The 16,198-nt window shown below is 41.9% G+C and overlaps 1 protein-coding gene across 4 annotated transcripts in view; it reads left to right on the top strand.

The window, feature by feature from the left end:
• Positions 1-15,635, top strand: part of kiaa1549la (KIAA1549-like a) — an 82,076-nt gene extending 66,441 nt beyond the window's left edge. For 2 of the 4 annotated variants that reach the window (XM_061823087.1, XM_061823088.1), the window contains 7 exons: positions 1,255-1,496; positions 1,725-1,890; positions 4,071-4,168; positions 9,304-9,449; positions 10,090-10,244; positions 10,314-10,398; positions 13,011-15,634. In XM_061823087.1, coding sequence (XP_061679071.1) covers positions 1,255-1,496; positions 1,725-1,890; positions 4,071-4,168; positions 9,304-9,449; positions 10,090-10,244; positions 10,314-10,346 — 840 coding nt within the window. In that variant the 3' untranslated portion in view covers positions 10,347-10,398; positions 13,011-15,634. Of the gene's footprint in view, positions 1-1,254; positions 1,497-1,724; positions 1,891-4,070; positions 4,169-9,303; positions 9,450-10,089; positions 10,245-10,313; positions 10,399-13,010 lie in introns of all 4 variants that reach the window. The other 2 variants (XM_061823086.1, XM_061823089.1) reach the window with 2 other exon arrangements.
• Positions 15,636-16,198: the final 563 nt, after the last annotated feature.

Here is a 16,198-nt window from a genome sequence, read left to right as displayed (position 1 = left end):
TGACGTACAGGGCAGCAGCGCACTCAAGTGGTCTCGTCTGTTTATACTAGTTTTACCTGCTGGAAAGTAGCTGGTTGTTCCTTAGTGTGTTAGCCAAAATGCCGGCTTGTTGTATTGCTGGATATTGCTCGAACACTCGGGAGGATGGATTCGCTCTTCATACTTTTCCAAAAGATCTGGTTCGTCGTGAAAAATGGATTGCACAGGAACAAAGGACGAGAGCTTTGTGGGTTCCAAATGACAGGTGTGTTTACAGCTACTAAAAAAAAACAATAGTCAGGGCGGGTGTAATCCGTAAGTCAGGGGTGCCAAATGTGTCGATGTGCGCATCAGAAGGCCGTGCAGCAGCCGCTGATGGACGGCCTCCGCAGGCCTTGTGGATCGCCCCCGCAGGCCTTGTCAACACGGCTTCGGCCGGGGTGGCTCGTCGAGGCGCCAGGCCATTGTGGCTCATCTCCGCCGCGGAAGTGGATCGAATAGGGAGGCGATTTAGCCGCGGTGTCGTCGTCGCTTGTGGGCTGCGTTGTTTTTATCACCGCCGCGCAGAGGTGGATCGGGCGGGGAGGTGTTTTGGCCGTGATCCGCATATCATATAAATATGGCTCAAAATGATAATATTGCCCACGTCACTTCACTCGGTTGTGAGATGTTTTCTTCGAAAAGAGCTTCTGTGTCTGAAGAGGCGTGTTCGTCTCCCGTAGTAGGGTCCACAATTTTCAATGGCAAATGTCTGGCGAGATGTCACGGGCAGTTGATGCAGCCAATATGCCGACCACTTGGATGTCGAAAGATACTTCCGCAACTTTGCACATGGATGATGCGCTCTCCGTTCATATTTATTTTTTCGTATAGACATTGAAGTGAATAATGTTACATGTAATTTTCATTACAACATCTATTTTAGAATGTTTATAGGGATGACACTTGGGCTTTAATGTCTCCTTCAATGGCAATTTACAGTATCATTGACAACAACTTCTACTTTTTTGTACAGGTTAGCAAAAGGGTCAGGAAAGACGTCCATAAATAGAAAGGGAAACACGTCATTGTTGCAAACTAGGCACTCTGTGACCATCGTGAAAATGATTAAAGCATTGTTTTTTTTAAATTTACACACATACAATATCCCATCTCTCTTGTTAGAGCTACACTCCTGTCCTGGTAAAATTAATCAACGCTTTATAATTGTGTAAGTTGGTGCTTGTTGGAGAGTGAAATGAAGCGTGACCTCTCCACCCTCATTGTACTTTGCAGGGTGAACCAGAGCCGTTTGAGGAAACCAATGTTGACCGTTTGATGAGTTCTCTTGGCTATGGAGGTGGATCTACCGGCACAGGAAACGGTAGCCTTGGGGTGAAAGCTCACCGCGGCTCTGACTCCTCCACACTCAGCTCTCAGCCATCCATTGATGACGTTCGCACACAGATGCATATGTTGCTTGGCAACGCCTTCAGCCTGGCACCCCCGGACCATGACCCACCTTCCCCTCCTACTAAGTAAATTCACTTTACATACAGCAACATCATGTAGCACTTTTGCAAGTTTTTCATTATCTCACCAGTAAAATTAAATATGAAAGTGTCTTCAGGGTGGATTTAAGCTTTTCTGTGTGTAAATATAAGCAGAAAGCAAATTATTTGAAATTGTGAAACAGTATGCTGAAGAGCAACAGGAAACCCAGGAGATGATTGATTACATACTGTCTATACCTCTTTTATGAGCAGGCGCCACCAGCACCACCACCACATCCACAGCGCCTATAACCCGTCTCACACCAGCCACTACGGTGATGGAGTGACGAGCGCCCCTGGGACCATGAACCACCCCTGTGGGAGCAGGCAGAGGAGCCTGGGCTATGAGGATTTGCACCAGTGTAGCCTACCAAAACCGGTGAGAACCAACACAATGTGCAATACTCTCTCCATTTTCAACACTGCTTACACTGTTCAACTAGTGGGGATATGGAGCCTATACCAGCTGATAACGGGGAAAATGCAAATGACACTGAACTGATTGTCAGTCATTCACAGGGAACATCAAGACACAGACAACTATTTGCACCACTACTGAGTGGGAACGGAGCCCACCTGCCGGCACAAGCCAGGCAACTGGGCTCTACATCCTTAGTGACTATGTGCAATAGTCTGGGAGAAAAGCTAAAGTTTTGTTTCAGGATTCATTGTGACATAATAAAAAAAATAGGTCAAAGCGGAGCAAATTTATCTGTAATACAGATACAGTACCTGTATGGTTGCAGGATTCCACAAGCAAAAGAAAAAACTCATTTCTGTAAAGTTGGGTTTGTGTCAAATATGAATAAAAACACAATACAATGATTTTCAAATCCTTCTCAACTTAAATTCAACTGAATACATTACAAAGACATTTTATTTAATGCTCCAGCTTTTTTTTGTCAAATGTTCAGTCATTTTGAATTGGATGCTTGCAACACTATCCAAGACCAGTCCCCACCAAGACCCCGCCTCATTCTGCTGGGGTATATTCCAGCTCACTCGTTCCCCTTAATGAGGTCTACTGGTCTCAAAAAGGGATGTTGCATCACTGCCTCACAGAATCACAATTGCACCACCCATGTTAGTCACCATATTATAATTTAGTTTTATAATTTAGACATTTCCTTATAAACTAACAAATACTGGTGGACCCCCCCCAAAAAAAAAAAAAAAAAAATTATACATATAGTCCATGTGGTATATGCTGGTGGGCCAGCTCTATACAGATTTGATCAAGTCTCATGGGCCAAATATAATTACATCGATTTGAGTTAAACCTACAGTATATTGTATACAGTGACTAAGCATGGTTAAAACACCAAATGTACAGTAAATAGCAGTCTAAATGTTTAACACAGTACTGTAGAGCAGTATTTCCCAGTAGCTGGGCATATATTTTACATTAAAAAAAAATGAAGACATCCAGTTTACTCAGAACTCATGTAAATTCTGGATCGGTTTAGAATGGTGACGGGTGAACAGACAGGTTAATTGTACCTTTTATCTGCAGTCTAGCGTTAGAGGATTTAATTCTTCTGCCTGTCACCATGGGCATAGACATGGATTCATGAAGAATAAAGATAGATCATATTAGCATCTCATTTTTGGACTAATTATGGAAAAATTGGATAATTTTTACGCTTGTACACCATATGTTCTCTCACACCACACTTCTGTGGAGAATGTTGAAAGATTGCAACAAGAATGTCTTGGTTATTAATATCTGGGGGAAAAAATCCAGTAGAATTGCAATTGAAGCGTTTCTGATATAGCTGACGAGAAAGGTGTGAAATCAACTGCCGGAGCACAAGATCACTGGAAGGCCATTCTGTCACATTCAGGGTTTATTGCAGGCAAAAGACAAGTGGTGCCTGAGCAAAGGGGAGGGAGCAGGGCAAGGTAAAAGTCCAAAGTATTAGCGAAGAAAGTGCTTGTTTCTAAATAAATAAATAAAATCATGGCACTGACTGAGCAACCAAGTGCAAAAAAAAAAAAAAAAAAAATACTATACTAAGTGGCCAGTGACAATGGGTCTACATTACATATATAAAAGAAGCATGGCATGTACACTGTAAGTAAGCTCTGTTTAGAGTTACTATGAAGAGCGACAAAACAACACTATTTATTGTAAACAAATTTGTTTGGAAACAAATAAATGGGAAGACTGATTGTGATCTTGCTTCCACCGTAAACCATTTATTTCCTGGTCACTTCGAATTTCAAAATACACGTTGTTAACCAGTCTGGCTGTTACATAAACAGTGTAATCAAAGACTCATCAGTGGATCAGGTCTTGGAACAGAATATTTTTGTCCATCAACCAAATGTGCATGGGCTCATGAGGAAAAGCCAACAGCTGATATGCAAGGGGAAGGCTCTACAGAGTTTGAGCAACCAATGGAACATTACCAACAAATGTATTTGTACCACAAATTGTACTTTGTATTTCTTGGATTCTAATATTGTGTTCAGGTGTTTGGGTTACACATCAATAAGGTGCTGTCTGTATGTACAGTATAAAAGTAATCAAAATGGATGACACTTTTGCATTTGCAGGGTTTCCGGTTCACACAGCTCCCCGATATGGGCATTGGGCCCCCCCCACCGCTAGTCACCTCAAGACCAGGACCTCCACCTGGACCTTCACTGAGACGGTACTACTCATCACGAACATTGGTATCGGTTGCGTGCTGTTACCTACTGTATCGTGCCTCAACAATATCCTTGCATGGCGGCTCTTAGTTATGAATACTTGCAATGGAGGCAAACAGGCGACACTTCTGAAAGTTTCGTGATCACATGACAATTAAGAGTAGTTTCATGCGTGTCATGAGCAGGTCTTGGAGACTGACAAAAGGGGCGTGGGCATGTCACAGCTCACAGCTGTTTCACATTGGGACTGTAATCAGACAGGTATTTAAAGCCCAGGTGTCATCCCTATAAACATTCTAAAATAGATATTGTAATGAAAAATACAGATAACATTATTCACTTCAATGTCTATACAAAAAAATAAATGTGAGCCGAGAGCGCGTCATCCATGCGCAAAGTTGCAGAAGTGTCATTCTACGATATCCAAGTGGTCGCCATAATGGCTGCGTCCTCCGTCCGTGACGTCACCCGGACATTCGCAAATGAAAAGACGTGGTGCCCCCTAACTATGGGAGACAAACGCGCCCCGTCTGACACGGAAGCTCTTTTCGAAAAGGAGAACACCACACAATCGAGTGAAGTTACCGGGGCAATATTACACTATTGTTTCGAGCCATATTCAGATGATATGCGATCACGGCCAAATCTCATCCCCGTCCGATCCACTTCCGTGGCGGAGATGAGCCATCGCGCTCATCACCCAGCCAGTGTGGCTTATGCCGGCCTGCTTTAGGGGGGTGTTCACAGACGCCGCATTACTGGGCAACACAGTCGAGCCGGGGCGCTTTATGCGCGCACGCGGCTGAGTGACGCATTCTCGGCTGGAATCTTCAGAGCCGCCCCCGTCCCCAAAGCCCGATGCGCAGCCTTCGCAGAAGCAGTGACCCCTGAACGCTGCACCTCAGCCGTGGTGGCATATAATGGAGTTGAGCCATGCTGATTTTAGGGGTATGTTCAAAGTCGCCGCAGTGAGTATCAGATCGAGTGATGAGACTAAAATTTGAAATTGAGGGTGTTATGTACAATGCGGTTAGCGGCTATGCACCACAGGTAGGATGTGACCTAGAGTTGAAAGACAAATTCTGGAAGGAACTAGATGAAGTAGTTCTGAGCATCCCAGACAGCGAGAGAGTTGTGATTGGTGCAGATTGTAATGGACATATTGGTAAAGGAAACAGGGGCGATGAAGAAGTGATGGGTAAGTACGGCATCCAGGAAAGGAACTTTGAAGGGCAGATGGTGGTGGACTTTGCAAAAAGGATGGAGATGGCTGTAGTGAACACTTATTTCCAGAAGAGGGAGGAGCATATAGTGACCTACAAGAGCGGAGGTAGAACCACGCAGGTAGATTATATTTTGTGCAGACGATGTAATCTGAAGGAGGTTACTGACTGTAAAGTAGTGGTAGGGGAGAGTGTAGCTCGACAGCATAGGATGGTAGTATGTAGGATGATTCTGGTGGTGGGTAGGAAGATTAAGAAGACAAAGGTAGAGCAGAGAACCATGTGGTGGAAGCTGAGAAAGGAAGAATGTTGTGCGGCCTTCCGGAAAGAGGTGAGACAGGCTCTCGATGGACAACCGAAGCTCCCGGAAGACTGGACGACGACAGCCAAGGTGATCAGAGAGACAGGCAGGAGAGTACTTGGTGTGTCATCTGGTAGGAAAGGGGAGAAGGAGACTTGGTGGTGGTGGAACCCCAAAATACAGGGAGTCATACAAGGAAAGAGATTAGCGAAGAAGAAGTGGGATACTGAGAGGACTGAGGAGAGGCGAAAGGAGTACATCGAGATGCGACGTAGGGCAAAGGTAGAGGTGGCAAAGGCTAAACAAGAGGCATATGAAGACATGTACACCAGGTTGGACACGAAAGAAGGAGAAAAGGATCTCTACAGGTTGGCCAGACAGAGGGATAGAGATGGGAAGGATGTGCAGAAGGTTAGGGTGATTAAGGATAGAGATGGAAATGTGTTGACTGGTGCCGGTAGTGTGCTAAATAGATGGAAAGAATACTTTGAGAAGTTGATGAATGAAGAAAATGACAGAGAAGGAAGAGTTGAAGAGGCAAGAGTGAAGGACCAGGAAGTGGAAATGATTACTAAGGGGGAAGTCAGAAAGGCATTATAAAGGATGAAAAATGGGAAGGCAGTTGGTCCTGATGACATATCGGTAGAGGTATGGAAGCAATTTGGAGAGATGGCTGTGGAGTTTTTGACCAACTTATTCAACAGAATACTAGCGGGCGAAAAGATGCCTGAAGAATGGAGGAAAAGTGTTCTAGTTCCCATTTTTAAGAACAAAGGGGATGTTCAGAGCTGTGGGAACTATAGAGGAATAAAGTTGATGAGCCACACAATGAAGTTATGGGAAAGAGTAGTGGAGGCTAGACTCAGGACAGAAGTAAGTATCTGTGAGCAACAGTATGGTTTCATGCCTAGAAAGAGTACCACAGATGCATTATTTGCCTTGAGGATGCTCGTGGAAAAGTACAGAGAAGGTCAGAAGGAGGTACATTGTGTCTTTGTGGATCTAGAGAAAGCCTATGACAGAGTACCAAGAGAGGAACTGTGGTACTGCATGCGTAAGTCTGGTGTGGCAGAGAAGTATGTTAAAATAGTACAGGACATGTATGATGGCAGCAGAACAATGGTGAGGTGTGCCTTAGGTGTGACAGAGGAATTTAAGGTGGAGGTGGGACTGCATCAGGGATCAGCTCTGAGCCCCTTCCTGTTTGCAGTGGTAATGGATAGGCTGACAGATGAGGTTAGACTGGAATCCCCTTGGACCATGATGTTCGCAGATGATATTGTCATATGCAGTGAAAGCAGGGAGCATGCAGAGGAACAATTGGAAAGATGGAGACATGCACTGGAAAGGAGAGGAATGAAGATTAGCAGAAGTAAAACAGAATATATGTGCGTGAATGAGAAAAGTAGAGGGGGAAGAGTGAGGCTACAGGGAGAAGAGATAGCGAGGGTGGACGACTTCAAATACTTGGGGTCAACAATACAGAGCAATGGAGAGTGTGGTCAGGAAGTGAAGAAACGGGTCCAAGCAGGTTGGAACAGCTGGCGAAAGGTGTCTGGTGTGTTATGTGACAGAAGAGTCTCTGCTAGGATGAAGGGCAAAGTTTACAAAACAGTGGTGAGGCCGGCCATGATGTACGGATTAGAGACGGTGGCACTGAAGAAACAACAGGAAGCTGAACTGGAGGTGGCAGAAATGAAGATGTTGAGGTTCTCGCTCGGAGTGACCAGGTTGGATAGGATTAGAAATGAGCTCATTCGAGGGACAGCCAAAGCTGGATGTTTTGGAGACAAGATTCGAGAGAGCAGACTTCGATGGTTTGGACATGTTCAGAGGCGAGAGAGTGAGTATATTGGTAGAAGGATGCTGAGGATGGAGCTCCCAGGCAAAAGAGCGAGAGGAAGACCAAAGAGAAGGTTTATGGATGTGGTGAGGGAAGACATGAGGGCAGTTGGGGTTAGAGAGGAAGATGCAGGAGATAGGCTAAGATGGCAAAAGATGACACGCTGTGGCGACCCCTAACGGGACAAGCCGAAAGGAAAAGAAGAAGAAGAAGAAGTTCAAAGTCGCCGCAGTACTTGGTAAACACCGTCGAGCATTACTGCCTACCTGTTATTTGGAACCCACGAACCTCTCATCCTCTGCACCCATGCAATCCATTTATCATGACGATCCGGATCTCTCGCAAACTTATGAAGGGTAAATCCATTCTCCCGATGTTCAAGCAATGTCCAGCAATGCAATGAGCCGGCATTTTGGCTAACACGAAAGAACAACGAGGTACCTTCCCGGAGGTAAAACTAATGGAAAAAAATGTGTCCACTAGGGGGCACCTCTGTCCAGTACGTCACTTCCTGCTTCTTCTCGAAAACAAATCCCTTGAGAGGATTTTCATGGTGGGAGTTACAAAAAGCTGTATACGTCAAAATCATGTTTTGTGGTTAAAAAACACATGGGACCATATTGGCTGTGGGTTTATCATTAATAATATACCAAAAATCATCCATTTCACAACAGTCGCACTTTAAGTTAGACTTTTTGTCACTGGCATTTGCCATTTCGTTGCCCTGAGTTGGTGCATTGTATTCACTGACAGTAGGAATCTCCACTGCTGAGAATGATATAGTGTTGAGCTATCCTCGTCACAGTGTTTCTGTGCCACCACAGTTTACTCCAGTCTTAGTTTATGTTTCATAGTCATAGTCAAGTCCTAGTTCATGTTTCCTAGTTTGTCTCCTATTCATCAGACCTCGCTTCACGTTTTTGGGTCCTGCCTTTTCTTAGCGTGTTGTGCCTCAGCCTTCTTGGACTGCTTACACCGTGTATGACCTCAGTTTTGAATAAAACTATGCCTAAGATCATGCCCTCATCTCAGAGTCCTGCATTTGGGTCCATGTCACATCTTACAAAAAAATTAAAACGAAAATATTTTATGCATGTATAATGAACTATGACTGACGTTTGCTGCAAACGAGTCATGTAGCCCTTCATACAATCAGTTCTCACGAAGTAGCCCTCAGCCTCAAAAAGGTTGATGACCCCTGGTCTATAGTATACTACCTAATATTTACAGTATGTGATAAATTGATGTTCAGGGTGAACCCGGCCTATCACCCACCCATCCATGACCTTTAAGATAATATCCACTGTGAAAAAAAATGGATGGCAATAATTCCAGGGACTAAATTTCCGCGATAAGCACAGTTCAAAGAAATCCAGTAATTTCCACTGCAGCAATGAGACTAATCACTTCATCACATAAACAGAAGAAGAAGTGTGATCGGAAAGAACAGAGTACAAGGAAGGTGCAGAATATTAAGCAGCGATATTTGAATGCATTTCCTCTCCCCGCACCTGCCCCCACCATCTTTGTCCCCTCTCTCCATCATATGTCAGTGTGTATTATTTGAAGAAGCAAGCATCGTCATTCAAATGCAACTGCCAGGGAGAGGCCGTTATGTTGAGCAGATAAGCGTCAGGGGCACACAGCCACCTGGTGGAATCAAAGATAAATTACCTCGTACTCAGCAAACACATCGGAAGAAATTTTATTAATATACAAGTATTTGATAGTTGTAACATTTTCTCTTTTCCCTGTTTTTCCACATTGCAGCTCTACACCCGATGTAAGCCTGAAGCCTCGCGTGTCTGAGGCCTCAGACCTGCAGGAGCAAAAGCACAACGGCGCCCCCTACCTGCCGCTATCGAAGACCACCTTCCCCGCTGTTTCTGTTGACCAATCCATTAGCACCTACTCAGGTAAAACGGCAAACTTGAGTAAGATACAGCTGATTTCCCTCAAGTATATAGGATGTGTAAATGTTGTTACATGTTGTGGCTTTGCAAACTTTATCAAATTTAGAAAATAGTTTGTATGTATATGGGGGCGGGGGGAGGACCCTGGACCTGAAAATGTCCAGTCTCACACAAGTCTGTACAGTTTGTTGTTCCTCTGTTTTTTTAAATTGCATACAATCATTGTTTTAATGCTCTAAAGCAAGGTTATCTGAACATTTTCCTTCAAGGGCCTTATACAGAAAAAATGAAGGATGCAAGCCATTCCATGCTAACCATTCTTCAACGTTTTAATACATGCTAAACCATCCCATGAAACAATTATATATCTGAGTTATTTTGACATACTGCTACATCACAGCTTTCTTTGAAAGATGGAAAGTTAAATAGATTGGGTTTTTCATGAAAAGGCCCAAGATAATAGTTTACACGCTCCTGTCCTCAAGTCAGTACATTTTAGGATGCATTTATTTGAATAAATGTATAATTTGCCTTTACATGCAGGGTGCTATAAAGGCTTCAAATCTTGAATGGCCATTAAAAATTTATGAATCCTGACAATGGTTTATATTTCACAAAAAATGCCCATGTTTCTCTGTCACAGGAAACCCAATAACAGCAGTGTACTCTATATCAGCCAACCACCCAGGTTACTCGGACTACTTCGTCATGTCGCCTCCGTCCTCGTACCGTAGTCCATCCTGGATGTCCTACCCACCCGAGCCAGAAGATCTTCCACGCCAGTGGAATGACCCACCGGTGAGACACAAGTTTTGGTTCGTCATGGTGAGACCAGTTGATCAAACGTTTTTTCACCTCTCCCCCCAGCAGAGCTCACGACACCTCGAAACCATCTGTTGAAGGTCCCCCCCACTGACCCCCCCATCCCCAAGTGGAAACAATCAGTAGCTCCGTGAGTATGATTGTGTCACCATGGTTACGGTTCCTTAGTGACAAAATCAATTTGTAGTGTTTTTTTTCTTTTTTTTCCCTGTTTTTTTTAACTGAATGTACATACTATTAAGTATTAAGATATTTATGTGTCACAATTGACTTGAACTGATTTAGCTGTACTGTAGATCATTTGAAAATCATCATCATTTGTTTCTTTCATCATCTATAGAAAACACAGGTGTGAAACTCAAGGCCCGGGGCCCAGATCCGGCCCGTCACATGATTTTATGTGGCCTGCAAAGGCAAAACATCTGTGTAAAATCAATGATTCTAGTGAAAATCTGCACCAAAATTTCAGTCATATACATGATAATGAAATATGGTAAGCATTTTGTGTTACCAGACATGAACAATAGTTTAAAGACCCATTAACCTTGATTTCTGATTTCTAAACTATTTCATAAATTTCATGTGTTAATATGATGAGGTGATTATAAGATTATTATGGCCCTCTAACTACAATGTGGCCCACGACAAAAATTTGTTTGACACCCCTCATACAAAATATTACATTTTAAATGAAAAACTTTATTTATTTCAAGTACTTTGTCACCTTCTCATTACAATACAGCCTCAGTTCTTGAACGTCCCCGTTCTTGAACAAATCCGTTTTCAAAAGAAAATTTCGAGATTTTTTTGCTTCTGTTTTTAAACGAAAATCGGTACTCGAACGCCCCTGACAAAACCCGCAAATAACATAACGCGCACAGCCAGACCAGCTGACCTACGACGCGCTTTGTTGTGAATTCCCACGCCGCCGAAAAAACCTGGAAATAACATAACGCATGCGGCCCGACCAGCTCACCCACCCACGACACGCTTTATTGTGAATGGATAGGTTTCCAGTGACGACACCACTGTCCCTTAGACCAATCGGATAAATTAACAATATAAAAAAACTTCACGCTTCACCTATCACCTGTGTTCTCTGACCTCTATGACACACAAGATGGTGTAATTGGAAACCTATCCATTCGAACAAACCCCCGAAAAAAAAACACGGAAATAACACAACGCATGTGGCGCAGCCAGTTGACCCACCCATGACGCGCTTTGTTATTCTGTATAACGCAGCCTCTGTACATGGACGTGTCCCAGTAGAGACTGTTTTTCTCTTCGGATTGAGGACTATTAACCCCCATCATGGCTCCAAAGAAAGCAAGAGGAAGCTCACTACGGAAAAACTCCTGCGCCTTCAGGAGGAGCAGAAGATGTTTGAGGAGGAGATGTCGTCTGATGAGGCTGAAGGCAAGAAAGATGTCCCAAGTGCTGATATCAAAGCTATCTCTGCCAAATGGAACGAAAACTATAATTTTGTAGAACTTCATCATCCCAATAAAGCCAAATGTAGCAGAGCACTGCAAAATTTTAATGTTGTGATGACCCACTTCAGAAAAGTGCTTACAAGACAGCAGAAACAAGTGACACGACATTAATTCTTTGTGAAAAGGGGGTGGCGAGTCAGTTGATAGTTTTGCATCGCTTTTTTTCTTGTGAACTTTAATAATGCTCTGTACCATTAGCATTTCTGCTTTTTTTGTTTTTTTTTCAAAGATTTCGTTAACTCGAGTTACGAGTTAATGTTTTTAGGTGTTTTTTTTGCTTTTTTTTCCCCCCTCATTATTGGTTGTTTAAAGTTATTCTGTACTTTTGTTAATATTTTTTTTTTTTTTTACAAGGCTGGGGGCCGAGTCGCTACAGATATACCAATGCACTCCCAGCCTAGCCTACTCAACTACTAAAGTATACATTTTAAGGAAAAAATAAATTTTAATTATTATAAATTATTTTATTTGTACATGTATTCCAACTATGAAGTTTATTATCAGGAAAAGCTAAAAAATGCTTTAAAAGGCCTAATTTTTTTTAGGCTTGGAACCCATTATTTCTTTTTCCATTCATTGCAATGGGAAATATCGATTTAGTCTTAGAACAAATAATTTCTCGAACCACCTTCAAGAACGGATTGTGGTCGAGAACTGAGGCTGTAATGTATTTGTCCATAAAGATGAGCCCAAAGATTTTTGATTGTTTGAAAATACAATAATGAATTTATATCTGTTAACAACTGACTTTAATAACATCCATTAAATGTTGGTATCATTCATAAATTATTGCAAATAACAGATACATCAACCACAGTTTATATTTGTGATCTTGGTGTACCGTTTTCATTTTCATGAACATGCCAGTGGTTGTACATAATACATTCTGTAATTTCAGAGTTTTCAAGATAACAGAATTCAGTTTTCAACCTCTAATTTAAAAGTGTGACCTGACACAACACAAAAGCAAAAATAACCAATAACTTATTTATGTGCATTTATTTGTGTTGTTTGACCAAATTGCAAACAATCACCCTATGTGTACTGTTCACATCCAATTTTTTGATTAAACAGGAACATAACCAGGCAGACTTTTCTTATGAGAATTCACACAAACAGAGCGTATCTCATGCTGTTGGACAAACATCCAATTATCAACTAAAGTTTTACATTTGACTTTTCTCTAACGTCCCAAGAATCATGTTGATTGAAAACCTGACTGATATTGTCACTGTCTCGGTTGCAGGTGTCTATTTGGTTGGAAAGATTCTCTCTCTCTTTGTTCTTCACCAGTGGCCACCCATCCGCCCCATGCACCCACCCACCCACCGCATCCCATCCCTCTCTTTCCCCAACTCCCTTTATCATCTAACCCTTCACAAAAAAACGATTCCACCCATCCGCCCCTCAACCTGGTCGCAGATCTCCGGCCATATTTGTCTGCACCCCGAGCCCCTGACCTCACGCCGGCCCAGCGTGGCCTGCTACACTTGTGTGGTGAACAATGTATGTACAGCAAAGACCCCGATGTATTTGGTGCGTGAATGGCGTGAGGCAGTGCCTCTCACAGCAGACGCAGCACAATCCTGCTGCTACGTCATTGGGCAGGACTGCTAGCCCAATCCACTAGTGAACTGACCCAAACTCGTCTGGACCATCTTGGGCTCAGTCCTGAAATCCATCATAAACCCAGGAAAACTGGGGTGAAATGAAAACTGTTTCTTTCTTTCTTTGTTTCTTTTTACAAGGAGTCTAAATGTCTTTGTGAACCTTCTCCCACTGGTTATTGTGTATTTTAAAATGAAGTGAGAGAACGCAAAAGAAAAATGGAAGAAAAAAACAATTGTCTTGATCTGTCTCAATCTTTGGTTTTAAATATGTGCTTTTGTCTTTACATTTGTGCATTGGTTATTGTAAAAATGTGAGTTTTCATCCACTTACTGTATTTCGAGGCAAAAAAAAAAAATTTAAAACTGAACAACGGCAGCTTTGTGGTCCGCGTTTCTGTACTGGAAGATGTTTTTCCTTTCTCCGCCTGAACGACGATAACATGAATTCTGATCACAATGCGCTTGCTCTCTGTCTGTCATTTGCTTTGGAAGTTTTGTCTGTTAACAAGCAGCCAAGCCGGGACGCAAACTCAAATCTGACTCCTACAACGACTGATGTACTACAAAAGGATTGCCATGTGAGTCAGCTTTGAAGTGAAGACCTGCAACCATGGAATCAAAACAAGTATTTTTAGGAGGGGAGAAAAAAAGATTTACTTGAAAGATGTCTACTGTGTAAGGATGTTTTTTGCTTATTTTGGTCTGAAAAGGGGGGACCAACGGTTGGCTGGATATTTGTCACTGCACTAAGTTGTACTGCTGTTCAAGTTACCTTCTGGTACTGGACAAGCTGTCTGTGTATCATTTCAATGTACTCGTGTATATAGCAGATGATTTATTGAAGAGATTTATGCAAGTCTTATTGGAGAGGTTTTTCTTAGCATTCTTGGAATTCTTTTTTCCCGTCCAGTGCATTTATCATGATGGACTTATTAAAAGAAACTCCATGACTTTGGGAAGGATGTACACATTTCAACATCTCATTCTATTGTTTACTCGAGTGTTGATCAAAAGATCATATATATCACATTATATTTAAAAAAATGATGGTACACAAGGTGTTAAGATCTGACTAGCATACAGGAGAATAGGGTTGTAATTTTTCTCCTCACTGCATTCCTCATGTTCAGACAAAGCCGCTATAGCCATACAAGTCAATATATTGCAATCATTTGTACAAGAATGTCACAGTCTAAATATTGATTCTTGCTTTTCTCGGAGGAGAACTGGAGTCCGGACGACTCTGTAATTCAAAGAGTTCTGAATCAGCCAGATTGTCACCAAAGGAGATAATAGCCATAGTTTCTTTGCCAAGTTGAAATAAAGCAGCCAATATGTACGATTTTTTTGTCATCAAATACCAAAAGACCGTCAAAAAAAAGAGTATTTGACAAGGCAAGGGATCGGCATGTCCACGAGATACCGCTGGTATAGAACAGATAAACCTATTAAATAGTTAAACATGAAATTAGCACTTTTGGAAAAGCCTGAAAGAATCGATGCAAAAATGCTGTTGTATAGCATTCAGTACCTATGTACAGTTGTCCCATGTATGAAATCTACAACCACTATAGCATTAGTCATTTTTAATCATGAAACATAACAATACATCAGATTTCTGTTTTTACAATACAAATATTTGTGACACACAAACATCTGATATACACTTAATTACGTTATATTTGAAATCAGACAACGTTGACAAAGTTAGTGTAATATTCTTGGCCTATGCATACAGTTTAAGATGGTGGTAAATTAGTTTCATACTTAGAGCATTTTAATTGAAACTACTTTTGTTCTTTTTTTTTGTTTAAACCATTGTAACTTCATATGTACCCTTGAAATTGAGCAAAGACAACTTGAGGAATATCTGAAATCAATCACCTTGTGAAAAACAAACTTGTCTTCGACTCCAGGTTGAAACGATACCGTTGCCATTCCTGCGTTCTTCTTCTTCTTGAATTTGATTGAATTCAAATACAACAGGGAGTGTTCTTTACGCAGTCATTGAAGGAGAAAAACTGGTGCTATGTTGTGTTGAGTTGATGTGCAATGTTTGTGCTTTACATAGGTTGTGGCAAAATGAATTCATTTCAAATGGACTCTGGGATGAACAGATTGTCAGTCTGGTTTTTTTTCTCCCCCTTTTTCTGTCATGTCTTCTTGCTGTGACGTCACGGCCTTACTCTGGTGTTGATGTCAGAGTGACATAGAATGCTGTTGGATGTAGTTATGCAGAAAAGTTGTGGTGGATTCAAACAATAAAGATGAAGTGCATTTCTTTTGATTTTTATTCTTCTTTAGTGAACCACTAGATGGAAGCATTTATATATACATGGGGGAGAAAGGGAGAGGGTGTGGGAGGGGGACATTCATGGCCACCTGCAAAAAGTTTTCTGCACTTTCTTGTCCGGAAGTCGAAGAGAAACGTCATTCCAGATTTGGAGGTCATTTTTGACCTCATGAAGCATCAAATATTCTATGTCCAAAATACAGAAATATTCTTTTGTTGGGTAAATTATCATTGGAAAAATGTAACCGTAGCTCTTACTGAGAGCTAAATAATACTTAAAATATCAAACAGCTCTGGAACGACCCTTGAAATGCCCACCCCTCCCCTTAATTACCCTCACACCCCTTCCTTTTCTCCTCCCCTTCTAAAAACTAACTTACATATCTACAGAAGGTAAAATATGTTTTGTGGACGATTTTGTTGATGAGTGCCAATTGTTGAATAGTTTTTTTTTCTTTTTTTCACTGCTGTAAAGTTCTCTCAACAGCCCTTTGACAAAATCGTATTCTGTCATCTCCAGGAAGGAAAGAA

Source organism: Syngnathoides biaculeatus, chromosome 6, assembly GCF_019802595.1.
Source record: "Syngnathoides biaculeatus isolate LvHL_M chromosome 6, ASM1980259v1, whole genome shotgun sequence".
Classification (NCBI taxonomy): Eukaryota; Metazoa; Chordata; class Actinopteri; order Syngnathiformes; family Syngnathidae; genus Syngnathoides; species Syngnathoides biaculeatus.
This window is presented reverse-complemented; position numbering and strand designations above follow the sequence as displayed.